The following is a 20,503-nucleotide window of genomic DNA, read 5'->3' as shown; positions in this document are numbered from 1 at the left end:
TTACATAATCGAATGAGGATACTCTCCAACTTGACTCTTGTAACCCTAAATATCATGTACTTACCCGCTTATTTAATGCCTGATGATTTGGAAATGGATTTGGAGTATGAATCTATGATTATAAAAATTTTACGTGGCAGGCAGGAGAATTTTAAGAAGTGCTCTCGAGAATCCCAACTAAACAACAAGGCCCTTGAAAGTCAACAACATTCACATCATGGCCCAATATAAATGATTGTAAGTAATAATAATCTAACAAAACCCAGCCCAACCCAATCTAGCCCAACCAATTTAAAATTCGAATTTATAACTCATTCTAGACCAATTCATCTGTCCTTTTTATCAAGATTTAGATTTTTATTCAAAGGTTTAGAAATTTTTTTAAAAAAAATAGACAGATAAATTGAATCTAATAATATTGATAATTATTTTAAAAAATCTTTAAATAATATTAAATACTCATCAAACGCTCATCACTCATCCCTCGTCCTTATACTCTCTCATCCCTCTCCAAATCATACATTATAAGTGGTAATCCTAAACCTCTCTTCATCAGTCTACTTTGATATGTGAATCGATGATGACGTGCGTTTATGTTTTATATATACAATCATAAACTATGAACAATTCTTGCGGTAACAAAGTTGTGAAGAAGGCCAAAGGCCACAAAGCTGTAATACAAGAACGAAATCGGAATTGAGAAATTCTACATGGAACTGATGGAAGTCTTGCACTACACACTTTCACCTAATCAACATATAATTTGTCATTTTTACTCATTTCATCCTGATCCTTAAATATGTGTGTATTTAAATAGAATAACAAAAATGATAAATCACATATTGATTAGGTGGAGACGTGTGATGTAAGGCTTTCTTTATCATTTTTTCACCAATCTAAGAGACATCCCATTCCAAACAATATATATACGAAAAAAAGATTATCCATATGTAGACCTCTTCTAATTTCTAGCGAGTTCAATGAAAAGGAATTGAGCATTAAGTGGAAACACCATAAAACTACTAATTGAAGAATATGTTGGACTTTTTGTGTTGGGTCTGGTTTTATTTGTGGCGCTCCGATGTGATGACTTGGCCTGACAAGATTTCGATGCATTTCTTTTTAATAGATTTTCAATTAGGCTTGGATCATGGAGCACAGACTTGGGCTTAGACCCAAACTGCAGTGAACATAGACTAGCCCCGTGGAGGTTTAAGGGCGAAGCCCCCAGAGAAAAATCTTTGACCCAGTTTTAACTCTTAAACTAGTCTGATCGGACCTTTAATTAGGATTTATTCGTTATTAAAAACTCTAACTAGGGTTTTGCCACATATATATTGTACTTTTCCTACTACTACTTATATGTATTGCTATACAGTGTATTCGACTTTCAAGAAAATAATATCTTCTACAAGTCTATAAACGTAAGTACGTTGCCGAATCATGTAAATATAATTAATTTTATTTTTGTTTTACTTTTTCTTCTCATGGCTCCTAACAAAATATGAGTAAGATTTGAATTACCTACAATTTTTGTATTTAAACGTCCCTTATAATTTTGAGAAAAAATGGATATAACACGTAAATTTCACTGTATTTAATATTAAATTTCACGTTATTCATGAATAACATTGTAACACAGAAAGGCTTACAGACTGCTTTGATTTCTGTTCGAATTATAGGGATTCCAAACGACGGGAATCTCAATCCTTGCTAAAGATAAAAGTATAAGCATGGGCGAGGGAGATCAGCACAGTCCGGAAACGTACAAGAAGGAAGGAATGCATCCAACTAAAAAAGGTTTTCCTTGACAGAGCCAAGAGACTTCTTGGACACGACTCCTCGATTCCTTTACAGCAAAAAACTACTCTCATTATAATTAAGAAAGTATTTTTCAATAATATTATTAATTTTTTTAAAAAAATATAAAAATAATAATAATTGACCTTATCGGACCCATCTCGTGCTGGCATGGTCTTCCTTTCCATGATCTTGTCTACTTGTGGCTGTAGATCCCTGTCGTCTGAAGTGAATCTAATAATATAGTCGTCATTAATTGTTATCTACCATTCCTAAAAGACGTGCATGTCTTTTACTGAATAGAAACCGTGTTAGTTTTTAGAGCTACTTTCCTGCATGTCCTGGGCAGGCAGACTCTACCTTAATTCCCTCCTACTTATGCCTGGTCTTTATAATAATTTTATAAAATAAAATTTATCTATTGATGTAGCTTAAATATTATGTTACATCTATTTTAATAAAAAATATTTTATAACCTAACATATCGTATAATTGCATTAACACGTAAACTTATTTTTATAAGATTTTATGTAAGAATCACACAGAGCACAATATAAGATTTTTCGGTGATCTCGATCTTTACAACTAGTACTCGGTCTATTTATGCAAAACTTAATGTTAGAAATTATCTTTATTCTAATCCAAAAACAGAGTTCAAATAAAGATATTAAGCAAGATTTAACAAGAATATATTCACGTACATGAACCAAACAGATTCAACACTAATAACAGATTAGACCTAATCAGCAATATCATGTTATATATAGATTCGGACTACTAACAGATTCAGTCTAACAAAATATTCAACCTAACAGATAACAGATATTAAGAATATTTTCAGATTGTAACAGAACAATATTAACAAGAAACTAAACCGTAGCAAGATCAATAATCAAAGAATAACAGAAATGACAGAAAATAAACAAGAAATAAGCAAGAAAAGAACAACACAAGCGATTTACGTGGTTCGACCCTAATGGTCTACGTCCACGGCAGGAATGGCCTCAGATCTTTATTGATAAGCAATGTCCTTCATAGAGAAGCCTCAGAAACACTCAAAGATTTACAAATCTCTCATCTCACTGTAAGAATCACACAGATTTCCTTCACAACAGTGAAAACCCTAGTTTCCCTCACTGCTCTCTCTCTCGAAGACGCTCTCACTCAATCGGCTGAAAAACCAAAATGAAGATTAGGTTATCTGAAAGACCCATAGCGATACATATATATGGTGGCACAGATGGCTCCACGTGTACAGATCCTGCGGCTGAAGTTTAACTCCTCTTGATGCTGCTTACGAGTCACGTGCAGAACACGTGATCACCAACTTAGGCTTTTAACTTCAGCATTCCAGAATCTTCTACTCATTTAACACGGTCAATGTCACAAAGACACAAAAGAGGTCAGATCACATATAACAATAGCAAATAAAATTAATTGCCATAACACTACACTTAACACATGATGTTTTTGGAGAGCCCCATGAGTTCGCAATCATGTCTCAAATTACTTAAGAGTTAACCAGAAATGATTCACGCCACATGAATTGTCGATGATATATTTTGATGTGTAAAAAACAACACAACAAGTCGAAAGGAAAAAAAGAGTCTGTTGAACTCAAGATTTCAAGTTTCATGTGATTATAAATCTACACATGGATTTTGATGATAACAAATGAATTCAAAGAATAAAGAAGTCTCAAGCTCAAGTTGTCTACACAATGGAGTCAAGCACATCAAGGAAACAAGCATGAGCAAGAAGGGAACAAGTTCACATTAAAATTATAGAGTAATGTTGTAAATCTCTTCAAAATTCGAAATTAGGATTAATGCTCAAAATTAATATTTTATCATAAAGCATTAAAATACATTTTCCACATGTGCATGAATATTTTTGAAAATTAAATTTGAAAATTTTGAAAGATGATTGATTGTCATCTTTTGCATGTGCATGCCTTGATTAAAGGGTTGAACTTTGAAAATATTAAAGATGATTGATTGTCATCTTTCACATGTGCATGTTTTATTTGAATATTTTCAAAAGTGATTGATGCTTTTTTAGACTTATACAAAAAGTAAAAGATTAGGTTTGAATTTTTTGAAAATGAAAGTGTGCTCATTTTGTCATATGCCAAAAGTAAAAGATTAGGTTTGATTTTTTTGAAAAAGTGAATGATGTTGTCTTTGACAATTGAGAAAGAAGAACCTTTTATTTGAATTCTTTGAAAAAGTGAATGATGTTGTCTTTGACAATTGAAAAAGAAGAACCTTTTATTTGAATTTTTTGAAAAAGTGAATGATGTTGTCTTTGACATGTGAATCTTTTTAAATTTGAATATGAAGTCTCATATGCCTATAAATAGATCATTTGAGAGCTTCACATTCACAACACCAAGAGCATACAACATTCATTCAAAGCTTTCATTCTCTCTTCTCTAAACATTGAGCCTTAATCCTTGTTCATTTTGAGAGATATAGCTTGCGCTGTATTGTTTTTATTTCACTCGTTGAGGAGTGTTTTCTGATAACCTACCCACTATCAGCTTTTGTATCAGAAAAAGGGTGTGTATAACCCTTGTGTGTGTAGAAAGTATTCTACACAGGGAATAGTTGAATCACCACGTGTAAGGTGATTGCAAGTGTAGAGGGTGTTCTACACGGATCCTTTGTAGCGGTGTTGTTCAAAGGTGTAATAGGTTTCTATCTCCACCTGAAGGAGGTTGAATAGTGAATTTGGGAATCCTCAAGGGGTAGCTTGAGGCGAGGACGTAGGCAGTGGGGCCGAACCTCGTTAACATACTGAGTTTGCTTCTCTCTTACCCTTACTCCTTATATTTATTGTTATTTCATATTTTGTTTATATTTTATATTATATATTTGATTTATAATTGTTAATTTTTTTAATACAACTCAATTCACCCCCCCTCTTGTGTTAGTCATCTGGGCAACAATTGGTATCAGAGCTAAGAGCTCTATTATAAGATTAACTATCTTTTGAGTTAAGATCTTATGGCTAACATTGCAGCTTCATTTGGTGAAGGTCAATCTAGTAGTCGGCCTCCACTCTTTTGTGGAGATAATTACTCATTCTGGAAAGTTAGAATGAGAATATTTCTTCAAGCTCAAGGTAGAGAAATATGGAAATGTATTGTAAATGGACCTTATATTCCAACAAAAGTGGTTGGTGGAGTAAAGGTCAAAAAGGAAGAAGAAGAGTTTGATCGTGAAGACGATAGACTTTATACTTTAAATTTAACTGCTATGAATTTATTATATAATGCTCTTAATGGAAATGAGTTTAATAGAATAATGAATTGCGCTACGGCAAAGGAAATTTGGGATAACTTGGAAGTAACCTATGAAGGAACTTCGCAAGTCAAGGAATCAAAAATTTATATTCTTACTCATGAATATGAAATGTTTAAGATGAATGATGATGAATCTATTTCTAGTATGCACACTCGTTTTACTAACATCATAAACAGCTTGACAGCTCTTGGCAAAGTTTATTCCAAGGTGGAGATAGTAAGAAAAATTCTCAACTCTTTACCAAAACGTTGGGAATCAAAAGTTACAGCGATTCTTGAAGCTAGAGACCTCAAGAAGCTCGAAGTCAATGAACTCATCGGGTCACTTATCACCCATGAGTACACATTGAAAAGAGGAGAAGAAGAAGGAAAACCAAAGAAGAGCTTAGCACTTAAAGCTGTTCCTCATGAAAGTGAAAGTGATGAAGATGAGGACAATGACGATAAAGATGAAGAAGTTGCGATGATAACAAGAAGAATTCAGAGGTTCTTGAAGAAAAATAGAACTCCTCCGAGGAAATCTTTCAAAAAGTTTTCCAAGAAAGATTCAGGTAAAAACGACACTTTAATTTGTTATAAATGCAATAAACCTGGTCATATCAAGCCAGATTGTCCTCTGCTAAAGAAAGATCGAAACAAGGGCAAGAAAGCAATGAAAGCTACATGGGATGATGATTCAAGTAGCTCAGATAGTGAAGCAAGTAATGAAGAATCAGCAAATCTTTGTCTTATGGCTAAAGATGACATTGAGGTAACAAATCTTGATAATATTGAAAATCCTTCATATGAAGAATTGCAAAATGTTTTAGAAGAGATTTATGAGGAATTTGAAAAATTGGGTATCAAGTATACTGCTTTGAAAAAGAAAAATTCTTCTTTAACAAACGAAATTGAAATTTTAAGAAAAGAAAGTATCATTTTGAAAGATGAAAATCTTGAATTGAATAAGAAGAAAACCGATTTAGAAAATATTATTGAAAACTTTACGAATGGAAAAAGAAATTTTGAAAAACTTCTTGGTAGTCAAAGATGTGTTTTTGACAAGGCAGGTTTGGGATATATGCCAAAACAAAAATACAAACCTTATAAAAATTTCTTTGATAATCATTCTACCTCAAAGACTAATATTCAAAATTCTTTTCATAAAAATAATTTTGTCAAAAAAGGATATTATTATAATCATTCAAGTTTTTCATATATGTCACATGCTATTTGTAATTTTTGTAATAGAAATGGTCATAATTATCATACTTGTCCTATTAGAAGAAATCATACAATGACTATTAGGGCCATATGGGTACCTAAAAATCTTGTTTCTTCTAATACTAATAAATAAAGGACCCAAAGAACTTGGGTACCAAGAAAAATCATTTTAATTGTTTTTATAGGTATGCATGAAGTCATCCACAAGAAAAAATAAGTGGTTTTTAGATAGTGGATGTTCAAGACACATGACGGGAGACAAGACTAAGTTCTTTGATCTTAGATCTAAAGAAGAAGGACACGTGACATTTGGAGACAACTCGAAAGGAAAGATCGTGGGAATAGGTAAAATTGGTAATGAATCTTCTCTCATAATTGAAGATGTTCTACTTGTTGAAGGTTTAAAACATAATCTTTTGAGCATAAGTCAATTATGTGATAAAGGATTTACAGTTACTTTTAAAATGGATAAATGCATTATTTTGAATGATCATGATTGTAATATTTGTTTTATTGCTTTTAGAAACAATAATGTTTATACAATTGATTTTGAAGAAATTACCTCACAAGATGCTATTTGCTTGTCAGCTCAAAATGAAACTAGTTGGTTATGGCATAGAAGATTAGGTCATGCCAACATGGAACTTATTTCCAAACTTTCAAAAAATGATCTTGTGAGAGGTTTACCAAAAACATATTTTCTTAAAGACAAAATTTGTGATGCATGTCAATTTGGTAAACAAACAAAAACTTCTTTTAAAACTAAGAAACATATTTCCACTACTAGACCATTGCAACTGATACACATGGATCTTTTTGGACCAAATAGAGTTGCAAGTCTAGGAGGAAAATATTATGCATTTGTTATTGTTGATGATTTCTCTAGATATACTTGGGTCATCTTTCTTGCTCATAAAGATGAGGCACATAATGCCTTTACCAAGTTATGCAAGAGAATTCAAAATGAAAAGGGCTATACTATTTCAAGTATCCGAAGTGATAGGGGAAAAGAGTTTGTTAATAAAAATATTGAAACATTTTGTGATGAAAACGGTTTTATTCATAATTTTTCTGCTCCTCGAACTCCTCAACAAAATGGGGTAGTAGAGAGGAAAAATAGATCTCTTCAAGAGATGGCAAGAACAATGCTCAATGAGAACAACTTGCCTAGTTATTTTTGGGCCGAAGCGGTAAGTACTGCATGTTATGTTATAAATAGAGTTATGTTAAGGTCTAAATTAGATAAAACCCCCTATGAGCTTTGGAATGAGAAAAAGCCCAACATTGGTTACTTTCATGTATTTGGATGCAAATGTTTTATTTTGAATGACAGAGATAATTTAGGCAAGTTTGATGCAAAATCTGATGAAGGTATTTTTCTCGGGTATTCTACTAATAGTAAAGCTTATAGAGTATTCAACAAAAAGACTTTAACTGTACAAGAATCTATGCATGTAGTATTTGATGAATCTAATTCTCCACTCTCCAAGAAATCTATTGATGAAGAAATAGAAGGTATAAATAACACAGAAAGTCTCAATCTCAACAAAGAGAAAGCAATAGAGGAAGTTCAACATGGAGCCATCAGGAAAGATCATCAAAATTTAATACAAGATGCAACCAAACAGTGGAAATTTGTGAAAGATCATCCAGTGGAACAAATTTTGGGAGAACCTTCACAAGGTGTAAGTACTCGATCATCTCTTAGAAATATTTGTAATCATACTGCTTTTCTATCTCAAATTGAACCCAAAAATATTGATGACGCACTTCTTGATGAATCTTGGATTCTAGCTATGCAAGAAGAGTTGAATCAATTTGAAAGAAATGATGTTTGGACACTTGTTCCTAGACCCAAAAATTATACTATTATTGGAACAAAATGGGTTTTTAGAAACAAGAAAGATGAGTCTGGAGTCATTACTAGAAATAAGGCTCGACTTGTAGCCCAAGGTTTTAATCAAGAAGAAGGAATCGATTATGATGAGACATATGCACCTGTCGCAAGATTAGAAGCTATTCGAATGCTACTTGCATATGCTTGTTATAAAGATTTCAAACTTTTTCAAATGGATGTTAAAAGTGCTTTCTTAAATGGTTTTATAAATGAAGAGGTATATGTTGAGCAACCTCCAGGTTTTGAAAATCATATTTCCCCAAATCATGTTTTCAAACTCACAAAAGCACTATATGGACTTAAACAAGCTCCTAGAGCTTGGTACGAGAGACTCAGTGGTTTCTTGATTGAAAAAGGTTTTTCAAGAGAAAAAATCGACACAACTCTTTTCATTAAATATGAAAATGATGATATTCTTTTGATTCAGATTTATGTTGATGATATAATATTCGGTGCTACTAATGAAAATATGTGTCAAGTTTTTGCTAAGACTATGCAGGAAGAATTTGAGATGAGCATGATGGGTGAACTTACATTCTTTCTCGGATTGCAAATTAAGCAAGCAAAAAGTGGGACATTCATCAATCAATCAAAATATATTAAGGAATTACTGAAGAAGTTTGGGATGGAAAATGCTAAGGAAATTGGAACACCAATGAGCCCATCAACTAAACTTGATAAAGATGAATCCGGTAAGCCAGTTGACTCGAAGATATATCGAGGTATGATTGGTAGCTTATTATATTTAACAGCCAGTAGACCAGATATTATGTTTAGTGTGTGCTTATGTGCACGTTTTCAATCATCTCCAAAAGAATCACATTTAATTGCAGTTAAGCGCATTCTTAGATATCTTAGTGGTACAATTAACCTAGGGTTATGGTACCCTAAGCACACATCTTTCGATTTAATCAGCTACACAGATGCAGATTATGCTGGCTGTAAAATAGATCGAAAAAGCACTAGTGGAGCATGCCATTTCTTAGGTCATGCATTAGTTTCCTGGTTTAGTAAAAAACAAAATTCTGTTGCACTATCTACTACTGAGGCAGAATATGTTGCTGCGGGTAGTTGTTGTGCTCAAGTTCTCTACATGAAGCAACAACTTGAAGATTTTAAACTCATGTATAATCACATTCCAATCAAATGTGATAATACAAGTGCTATAAATCTTTCAAAGAACCCAATACAACATTCTAGAACTAAGCATATTGAAATAAGGTATCATTTTCTTCGAGATCATGTGCAAAAAGGTGATATAATGTTAGAGTTCACAAACACACACGATCAGTTAGCAGATATTTTCACAAAACCTTTACCAGAAGATAGATTATGTATGATCAGAAGAGAAATAGGTATGATGCATGCTATGAATATCTCTTAAAAGATAGACCAGAGTCAATAAAAATAGAGATAGATTTTTTTTAATACTTTTACATAAATTTGAGATTCTTAGCCTCATGTTTGAGACGCTCATTCTCTTCATACAATATCATGTCATTCTTATTCATGGGAACCGGCAAGCGGAATGAAGAATCTAATAAAGATTTCAACTGTTTATTCTTCTGCCGAATGATTCCTTCCCTTGTGTGAGACTCTTGAACAATTTGTTGAAGTACAACAATTTGTTCTTTGAGCTTTTCAACTTCGTGATTTTTGGCTTGTAGCCGCTGAGAAAAAGCCACAATAGAGGAAGAGTAGCGAGTCCCAAGACTCACCAAGTCATAAATAGCATCAGAATCTGACTTATTAGTCAGATTATTATTTTCTTGCTGCAACATGGCACCAATGGTAGCTGCAGAAAGAACAGGAGGTTGAGATGCAGAATGCCTCATGGATGGATCTAGAGAAATGTTAGAAGAATGAGCCATTGAGAAAAGAATAGAAGGCTTAAAACGAGAATGCTGAAGGAATGCAGATGAGTTATAGAGATGAGATGAAAACTTGATGCGGATTAGATGAACTTCAGGACTGATTTTATAGAGATAGCATAAAGAATAAGACAAACTATTTTCTCTTCAAATCTTATTTAGTCAAAAGAAATACAAGATATGCTGGACACACATTGTCAAAAGTTTTCTTACTAAGCCAGCGAGATTAACAGTAGACTGTCCCTATTTTTCTAGTAAACGATGAACCTCTGCTGTTATCTGCCGATGTTGACCTTGTATCTGAACCCTTTCTCGTTCCAGCTCTTCTATTCGTGGTTGCAGATCATGAGCATACCAATCTGCAAATTTTTTCAACTCTTGGTTTTCTTGCTTTAGCCTTTTATTCTCACTATCCTTATTAGCAAGCTTCTGTCGTAACTCAGATATTTGCATGTTAAGATGATCAATCTCACTCACCCTCGCCATTAACCTTCGAGACATGATCGTAACAGAGGCAGCATATTGATTACTGAGCATTCTTGATTCTGCAATAATCTCAGAATCAGCCTTACTAGAAAAACGGTTCACTGCTCCTATCATGGTATTGACGGCCTCAGGAGAGAAGATTGATGATTGATGCGTCAAGGGTTCCTGATTCAAGTCTGGAACATTAGTGGAAGAGAATTGCTCAGCCATTCTATCGTTGTGGAAAAACAGAACTCAGGTCAAGAAGTGATTATTTTTTTGGCATCCGATAGATGAAAATGATCATTTTTTTTATAGAAACTCGGAGCCTTCAATCCCGTTTGTCAACAACATCAGGCGATTGTTTAAATCTTCAGCCGTATTAAATTCATAGAGTTAGGCCTCGAGGCTTTGCAGCACTTGTCGGGTCACGGACGGCTCCATTTTTCAACTATCTACAGTGACTATTAAACGCATCGTTTTCTTCAGTCCATTTTCTTGTTGCGGATCCTTTTTAATGATGCCAAAAGGGGGAGAAGTGTTAGACTAGAACATTAACATTGTTTAAATTGCTAAACTTGTTATATATGCTTGGAATTATATTTATACTTTTGCTTGAAAAACTAACGCATATTTTCAGGGGGAGCTTAAGTATTAATATAGGTTTCAAGTTCTATCAAATATTTGTCATCATCAAAAAGGGGGAGATTGTTGAACTCAAGATTTCAAGTTTCATGTGATTATAAATCTACACATGGATTTTGATGATAACAAATGAATTCAAAGAATAAAGAAGTCTCAAGCTCAAGTTGTCTACACAATGGAGTCAAGCACATCAAGGAAACAAGCATGAGCAAGAAGGGAACAAGTTCACATTAAAATTATAGAGTAATGTTGTAAATCTCTTCAAAATTCGAAATTAGGATTAATGCTCAAAATTAATATTTTATCATAAAGCATTAAAATACATTTTCCACATGTGCATGAATATTTTTGAAAATTAAATTTGAAAATTTTGAAAGATGATTGATTGTCATCTTTTGCATGTGCATGCCTTGATTAAAGGGTTGAACTTTGAAAATATTAAAGATGATTGATTGTCATCTTTCACATGTGCATGTTTTATTTGAATATTTTCAAAAGTGATTGATGCTTTTTTAGACTTATACAAAAAGTAAAAGATTAGGTTTGAATTTTTTGAAAATGAAAGTGTGCTCATTTTGTCATATGCCAAAAGTAAAAGATTAGGTTTGATTTTTTTGAAAAAGTGAATGATGTTGTCTTTGACAATTGAGAAAGAAGAACCTTTTATTTGAATTCTTTGAAAAAGTGAATGATGTTGTCTTTGACAATTGAAAAAGAAGAACCTTTTATTTGAATTTTTTGAAAAAGTGAATGATGTTGTCTTTGACATGTGAATCTTTTTAAATTTGAATATGAAGTCTCATATGCCTATAAATAGATCATTTGAGAGCTTCACATTCACAACACCAAGAGCATACAACATTCATTCAAAGCTTTCATTCTCTCTTCTCTAAACATTGAGCCTTAATCCTTGTTCATTTTGAGAGATATAGCTTGCGCTGTATTGTTTTTATTTCACTCGTTGAGGAGTGTTTTCTGATAACCTACCCACTATCAGCTTTTGTATCAGAAAAAGGGTGTGTATAACCCTTGTGTGTGTAGAAAGTATTCTACACAGGGAATAGTTGAATCACCACGTGTAAGGTGATTGCAAGTGTAGAGGGTGTTCTACACGGATCCTTTGTAGCGGTGTTGTTCAAAGGTGTAATAGGTTTCTATCTCCACCTGAAGGAGGTTGAATAGTGAATTTGGGAATCCTCAAGGGGTAGCTTGAGGCGAGGACGTAGGCAGTGGGGCCGAACCTCGTTAACATACTGAGTTTGCTTCTCTCTTACCCTTACTCCTTATATTTATTGTTATTTCATATTTTGTTTATATTTTATATTATATATTTGATTTATAATTGTTAATTTTTTTAATACAACTCAATTCACCCCCCCTCTTGTGTTAGTCATCTGGGCAACAGAGTCATTTCCGACTCGTTTCAAAAATTCAGGCCTCGATCGGTATGGTTTGGTACTCCTGGTAGTAATCTAGTATAACAGTACGGTGTGGTGTGTACATCCACGATTGTGTATATAAAACAAATGCAAGGAAAGTAAAGAGATTGGATACAGAGATTTATGTGGTTTAGTATAATGTTTACGTCATTTGAGGAGGAGAAATCCATTATAATATATTTGTTTACAGTCTATCATATCGTCTCATTTCTCATTGTAAAATGAAATCCGGAGATCTACTTGCTGGAGAAGATGTTGTCGCTGGAGCTCCCCTTTGAGAGGTTCAAGAAGCCATTGAAGTCGTTTGGCCGCTTGCTTTTTATCTGACCCTCTTCTTGCGTGACCCTTGGTAGTGTTAAGGGGTGTCCCCTTTGCGTGTTTCACCACCTCTCACTTTTCTACTTTCTCCTAAGACCCCCTCACCTCCTGACGCCTTCACTCCCTTGTCCCTCATTTCCTACTTCTCTCTTGTCTCCTAGTAGTGGCTTGGTGGGCTAGGCCTGGATATTTTATCCTCTTTCTATAAGAAAATAAATTTCAGAAGCAAATCCTTAGTTCTCCGTTCTGCTTGCATTAAGCGATAAATGCCTCCGAGGGCAAAATTAGGCAGGAGGTGCGCTCAACTGCATAAGATGACGTGGCGAGAGGTATATTTGATTGCGGGGCTTGGACATGGTAAGAGGAGTACTTGACTGTGTAAGATACAAGCGGGGAGTTCGGAGGTGGTGGAGGTGTAGTCGACCACATAAGATGCCAGCGCAAAGCTTGAATGTGGCTAGAGGTGTACTCAACCACCTAAGATGCGAGCGTGAAGCTCAGGTGTGGTGGGATTGTACTCGACCTTGTAAGATGCGAACATGGAGCTCGAATATGGTGGGAGGTGTACTCGACTGTGTAAGATGCATAGTCCGGCAGTGCGTCTGTATGTATGTCTGTCGTTATTGAAAGGTGTATGTTTGTCTGATGTTTTTGTTTTTGATTTATTATTAGTGTTTGGAGTTTGTATGAAGTAACTCACACAAAGTGGTCAGAGGGCCCATTGACCCCCTAGATCCACCTTAGACAGTTTTTGAGCCCATTGGCTCATTTCCAAAGGTAACCTGCGCAAAGCGGTTGTAGAGCTCGGAGGTTCGTTAACTTAGAAGGCTCATTCCCAGAGGCAACCTGCTGGCAGCAGTAATGGCTTGAGTGTGACACTCGGTGCAAGTTTAGAGACTCGTATCAGTGTAAAGGTCGGCAAGTCAAGAAACTTGTGTCCAAATGGCGTTCTAGGCAAGTCATGGGGCTAGTGCTAGCGTAAACTTTACGGCAAATCTAGGGACTCAGCTTGGTGACACAAAGGTCGACAAGTCAAGAGACTTGTATCCTAATGGCCTCCGGGGCAAGTTCTAAGGCTAGTGCCCGACCTAAACTTCACGGCGAATCTAAGGAATCGGCTTGGGTGAATGAAGGTTAACAAGTTAAGGGACTTGTGTCCGACTAGTCATGTGAGCAGCCCTGGGGCTCTATTCCAACCAATGCATCATGGCTAGTCAAGGGACCCGACTTGGTGGCACGAAAGTCGGCAAATCAAGAGACTTGTGTCTGACTAGTCATGTGGGCCGACCAATGCATTGTGGCAAGTCAATGGACCCGGCATGGCTGGCGTCAGAGTCGGCAAGTTAAGGGATTTGTATCCTACCATTGTGTGGCGACGAGTTAAGGGACTCTTCTTTGATGGCACGACGGTTGACAAGTCGAGGGACATGTGTTTGGCCATACTAAAAAAAAGTCAACTCATTCAACATAAATGAACCAAAACATAAAGTGAGGCGGTAAACCTAAATTTCTCTACTAGGGTGCGATGAAGGTTGGAGATGTGACGATGAAGCCTGTGGCTTGTCATGTTTCGATAATGATGGAAGTTCACGGCGATGATGGGGATGACGACACCCTCTCTTGTCGGGCCACAATTGAGCCGTACTATTATCACGTGTGCACAGCAAGGTACACATGGGGCACATAGTTCACAACCCTCGTGGCTGCGAAGACAAAAACCAGTTGTCCAAGTGGTAACCGCCAGCAGTTCAATTGGGCTTGCAACGCCACAAGCCTCTTGGTGCACATTGCCGTGCACGCTTGGCACATTGTGCATGGCACTGTGTACTTAATGCTCACCTGGATATTGTGTCTGTGTATTGTATGGTTTGACGTGCTTAGGTGTGCACATAGGTGTGCAGTGTTTTGTGTGATACTGTGCACGTAAGTGTAAAGTATTTGCCCGCTAGTTGCACGTAGAATACACATCTTGTTGTTTTGATTGGATCATGCCTGAGTTCAATTTGATCAGCCTTTGAGTTTCTAAACAAAAAATTAAAAAATAAAAAAGAAAAAAAGAAAATCAGCTTGATTTGGATCGGCGATGTCCTATATATATATAGTAGATGACAAAGATCAGCAGCATGCAGAGCGGATATATTCGTCTGCCACATCCCAAACCTTATTTATTATTTTATTTTGTTTTACATTTTTAGCCTTTTCTTTATAACGTTTCTGGGCCGGAATCATAATAGTATAAAAGTAAGGAATATGTGTTATCTGCACCGAGTTAACATTATTTATAAATTTTATAAAATTAAATATATAAATTGATATGATTTTATACCGTACCTTAAATCTATTTTAAAATAAAAATATTTTATAAATGTACGGCGTGGAACCATATTAATTTTAAGAAAGGTAAGTGGGGACAAGACAACGTATGGACACTATCTTCTTCTTGTTGTAACGAGACAATTCGACTTCCCTAGAGTTCGTCATTTATATACGAGAGAAGCTGCCAATAAGAAACTAAACCACTTACTTACTAGTCCCTAAAGACCAATTTGTCTCTCTTATGGAGGATGGTAAGCTGCAGCCACTTCTGTCCTCCAGCGTCGAGGACCAAAACCAAAACCATGAGCCGACACAGTCCCTCCCTGTAGCAGCAGACACTTCTACCGCCGCCATCTTCGTCGCCGGTGTCCCTGATATCCTTCCTATCGAGGGGCCTCGCGACTTTTTCAGAGAGTTCCTCATCCAGTCAAAGAAGCTCTGGTACCTCGCCGGCCCCGCCATCTTCACCATCATATGCCGGTATTCGCTCGGGGCCGTTACCCAAGTCTTCCTTGGCCATGTCAGCACTCTCGCCCTCGCTGCTTTCGCCGTCGAAAACTCTGTTATCGCCGGCTTCTCCTTCGGCATCATGGCACGTACATAATTGTACTACTGTTCTGTCAATCTTTGTACAATAGATATTTGTTCTTGATTGCTGAACTAACTATCAATATTTGAATCTGAATTAGCTTGGAATGGGGAGCGCGCTCGAAACTCTATGCGGGCAAGCGTACGGAGCTGGGCAGATTGATATGCTAGGGATCTACATGCAAAGGTCGTGGTTGATTCTCGTGTCCACGGCTTTGCTTCTAAGCCTTTTGTACATATTTGCCGGGCCACTCTTGAAACTAATCGGCCAGACGGAATCTATATCGGAAGCCGCGGGACTCCTCGCCATTTGGATGATTCCGCAACTTTTCGCCTACGCGATGAACTTCCCGATTGCCAAGTTTCTGCAGGCGCAGAGCAAGATCATGGTTATGGCCATGATAGCGTGCGTGGCTCTGGTTCTGCACACTTTCTTTAGCTGGCTGCTGATTATGAAGTTAGAATGGGGTCTGGTGGGAGGGGCTGTGGTACTGAACTCGGCGTGGTGGTTCATAGTGGTGGCGCAGCTGATTTATATTTTTTGTGGGAGTTGTGGCAGGGCCTGGTCTGGGTTTTCGTTGAAGGCGTTTCAAAATCTATGGGGTTTCATTAGGCTATCGGTGGCCTCCGCAGTGATGCTCTGGTGAGACCAGTCTTGACCTTTGAATTTTTTAATAATGCTATTCTTTTCTTTCTAACAAATTATATTTGCCCTCTTTGGATTTGCAATTTGGGCTTAAAAAAAAAAAAAGAAGATAAATATGAAAAATTATGTGAAAAAAATTAATTTTTAATTATAAATTATATTATTTTTAAAGAAAGCGTACGAGACTTACATATCTTAAAACTGTATGTAATATTACTAACTCTAAATCATATCACTAAACAGACATGATGTTATGTATTTAAGTGACTGGATCTATTAATTATTATAAATTCTGTTACATACAATTATTTTTTATATATTTTTTTATAAATTTCATTAATATAATTAATCAAAATAATTATTTTATATTAAAAAAAGTGATGGAACCAATCATATTAGTAAAGTGTACAAAGAGTACACAAAAGTGATTGTACATAAATTAATTTGACTACTTAAATATTAGCTCAAAATCTGCCATGTCACAAAGTGTAATTGGGAATTGAGGAATGCTACACATTATCCCACACCACACACTTTATATATTAAAATATTATTTTTTATTTTTTTTATTTTTTATTTCATTTTATTCTTATTAAATTAATTGAATTATTCTATTTATCATCCACACACTACATATTTATTATAGAAAAAATAAAAATAAATGTGATGTGTGAAATGTAAGGATGACAAGAAAAATTTTCCTTCTTGACAAATAAATTAGGTAATATTTATTTTTGTTTCGATCAATCTCTCTTAAATCGTGATAGAAATTAGAATCATGTTGGTATAATGACATGGTTAAATAATTGACAATATATCCAAAATTTCATTCTTTTTTTATTAAAATGGAATCCTATATATGACTTATTCATATTTAAAAGTATATACTACAAGAAAATTAGACATTTTTTGCCGCTTATTTTCTGCGAATATGACTATATCTTGTTATTTTTTTAACAAGATATAGTCATATTCGCATAAAATAAGCAGCAAAAACTGTCTAATTTTCTTATAGTGATAGAAATAAATAGGATCTATATATTGGACTGTACGTATGTCCGTGTGGATTAATCATGCATGGGGGTCTGCCGTGGTTCATATATATGAATTAAGTTACATGTTAGCATGATTTTCATTGGTTAACAGCATTCCATCAACGTACGTTCAGTAATTTTGTGATCTCATATTGTATAGCTTGGAAGTTTGGTATTTCATGGCGCTGATCCTCTTTGCTGGATATCTAAAGAATGCGGAAGTTTCAGTAGATGCCTTGTCCGTATGGTGAGTTTCAATTATTTATTTATATATATATATATATAATATTAATATATTAAGATAGTAAAATTTATAATAAGAATAATGAAAGCATTTTCATATTAAAATTATCAATTATCTTAAATGGCATGTGCCTAACTCCATCTAAAGAATCTCATAATGGTTGTTGTAGTAGTACAGCTAGGAATCTACTTATAACCTAACAATCTTCGCCATTTTCCTTGACTTTTCTTTTGTAAAATCATATCATGAACTGTAACATTAAAGAGGGTTTCTGTAACTGTCCCAAAATGATGTCTCCTCATCATTCATTTATGACATTTAATTCCTCCTGATTAATTTTCATGCTTGTGAGAGCGACATATAGGCCCCCAAAAAACGACATGTCACAGGTACGTTGCTGACTTGTAATCAAAATGGTCTAATTATCTTGCATGTTACAAAAAAAAAACAAAAAGAGTTATGACTTACCGTACAAATTGCTGTGCTGTCACACTTACACACTCATGTTTGTATTTTTCTTTCCTATCGAATTATTAAAAAGAAAAATCATGGATGTATCTTTTTTAGTCTATGTATTCTTTATGGACCGTTTGGCTGTTGACGTTGCAGCATGAACATATTGGGCTGGACAATCATGTTTGGTCTTGGGATGAATGCCGCCGTAAGGTTTGACCTCCTATTCCCACGCACCAATTAAGCTTCCAGTAATGATATACACAACGTTACAACACATTTTCCCATAATATATTTTATAATAATATTATAAAATGATGATATTGTTTTAAGAAAAACAATACTGGTACATATAAAATTTACTGATAATTTTTTTATTTAATAATTAAGGTAATATTTTTTAATAAATTTGTGATTTTTTTGATTTTTTTTAAATATTTAAAATGTTTAAAAAAATGTACGAAAAACCGGTAAATAAAAAAAAAGTTTTGCCATGAGGATTCTCGGTGGTGATTATAAAATAATATTATTTTTATAAAGTATTTTATAAAAAAAATTATTTATAATATAGTTATGTAAAGTGTTGTGAAAAATATTATGTGTAATTTATTTTCCTTTTTAATTTATTTGCCAAAAAAAAAAAGATCATGATCTTCTAATTCTAGTATCAATTGGGGATATAAAAATACAGTGTAAGAGTTTCAAATGAGTTGGGAGCAGGTCATCCAAGAGCAGCAAGATTATCATTAGTGGTGGCAGTGGTGACTTCATTTATAATTGGTTTCGTAATCTCACTCATTCTGATACTTACACGAAATGACTACCCATCTTTATTTTCGAGCGATACCCAAGTCGAAGACCTTGTTAAGGAGCTCACTCCGGTACTTGCACTCTGCATTATTATTAACAATGTTCAACCCGTTCTTTCTGGTACCTACAACTTTGAACTCATGAACTCTATCTTGTATATTTCTTTCCTTCTTTTGGCATATATATATATATATATATAATATAAACTCATTTGATGAGATGCTTTTAACAGGAGTGGCCATTGGGACAGGATGGCAAGCTGCTGTTGCTTATGTGAACATTGCATGTTATTACATATTGGGAGTACCTCTGGGTGTCATAATGGGTTACAAACTTGATTTGGGGGTCAGGGTAAGTAACACTTTCTCTCCCTCTTTTCCTATTATTATTATTATTATTTTACTTCATTTATCTTACTTAACTGTGTTGTCATTTTTAATTTTTAGGGAATATGGTATGGAATGATGACAGGAACAATCGCACAGACGTGTGTCCTTTTCTTCATGATTTATAGGACCAACTGGAGCAAAGAGGTAATTAAACTTTTGATAGTTTTTTTTTTTCTTTCTTTCTTTCTTTCTGGTTCAAGTATAAGCTTATATTACAAAAATTATGTTCAACATTTAACCCAAGTTAAGCATTGAGGGATTTATTAAATTGGTATGAAATCCAGGCCTCTAATGCAGAAGACAGAATTAAGAAATGGGGAGGACACACAAATACCAGTGAGAACGACGTGGCTGAAACAACCGAAACGTGAAAGTGCCAAGCAACGAGCCAGAGAGATGTTCGCAAATTAGAGGCCATACCTCATAAAGCCAATTTTCTCCGACATGCAATGCATATGCTACTCCCAAGACAGCGAAGAGGTCTTTCTATTGTTTGGCTTGAAAGTATTTTTTTTTCGCTTTTCGTGGAAGAACTCCTCATCAGGAGAAGCAAAATTTCACATCCTTTCACAAAAAGTCTCGTATTGAGATTGTCCAACTGTTCAATCAAAAGAGGAATGCATAACGCCCTTTTACCAGCTGGTTAATCAAAACTAAACAATCTCATCTCATCTAATTATTACAATTTTTTTAATTTCTCATACAAAATATAATAAATAATTTAATTTTTTCAAATTTCAATACAAAATTAATATTAAAAAATTATATTATAATAATATTTTATTTATTACTATTCAAAATATCTCATCTTATCTGAACTGTATAATCAAACAGGGCCGAGAAATTAACTAATTTCCAAGTTTAGACTTCGTAGGCAAATTAACCATCTAAACCACACCAATATCAAAGCAAACACTTTTTTTTAACACAAGTTCAATGCAACACCAAACATCTTACGCTTTATTGCCTATTCTACCATATAGATTGGACATTGATCAGCGCAACCTAGGCAAAAAGGATTTCATTGGTTCATTAGGTACCTAGGTAATAAACGAACACTGATTTAACACGAGTGATG

The 20,503-nt window shown here is 34.7% G+C and overlaps 2 protein-coding genes across 2 annotated transcripts; both read left to right on the top strand.

Annotated features, from left to right (window-relative positions):
• Positions 1-4,841: 4,841 nt before the first annotated feature.
• Positions 4,842-9,519, top strand: LOC122310269 (the record flags this gene model as incomplete). Its single annotated transcript, XM_043124153.1, has 3 exons — positions 4,842-5,441; positions 6,502-7,779; positions 8,050-9,519. Coding segments are annotated over 3 exons (3,348 nt in total), but the record flags the coding sequence as incomplete, so codon positions are not given.
• Positions 9,520-15,405: 5,886 nt separating this feature from the next.
• LOC122308971 (protein DETOXIFICATION 29) lies at positions 15,406-20,063 on the top strand. The gene is made up of 8 exons (XM_043122266.1): positions 15,406-15,853; positions 15,951-16,492; positions 17,690-17,776; positions 18,383-18,439; positions 18,918-19,156; positions 19,269-19,387; positions 19,483-19,569; positions 19,710-20,063. The coding sequence occupies exons 1-8, from the start codon at positions 15,503-15,505 to the stop codon at positions 19,794-19,796; spliced, it is 1,569 nt and encodes a 522-aa protein (XP_042978200.1). The 5' UTR covers positions 15,406-15,502; the 3' UTR covers positions 19,797-20,063.
• Positions 20,064-20,503: the final 440 nt, after the last annotated feature.

This window comes from Carya illinoinensis, chromosome 5, assembly GCF_018687715.1.
Source record: "Carya illinoinensis cultivar Pawnee chromosome 5, C.illinoinensisPawnee_v1, whole genome shotgun sequence".
In the NCBI taxonomy this organism is placed as follows: domain Eukaryota; kingdom Viridiplantae; phylum Streptophyta; class Magnoliopsida; order Fagales; family Juglandaceae; genus Carya; species Carya illinoinensis.
Note: the sequence above shows the minus strand (reverse complement) of the source record. Positions and strands in the feature narration are given on the sequence as shown.

Bases quoted from the DNA above. Each gene is read 5' to 3' on its own strand.
- LOC122308971 (XM_043122266.1), top strand. From the start codon at position 15,503: ATGGAGGATGGTAAGCTGCAGCCACTTCTGTCCTCCAGCGTCGAGGAC. The intron at 16,493-17,689 runs GTGAGACCAGTC...CATATTGTATAG, and splicing joins GCCTCCGCAGTGATGCTCTG to CTTGGAAGTTTGGTATTTCA. The intron at 17,777-18,382 runs GTGAGTTTCAAT...TTGACGTTGCAG, and splicing joins GTAGATGCCTTGTCCGTATG to CATGAACATATTGGGCTGGA.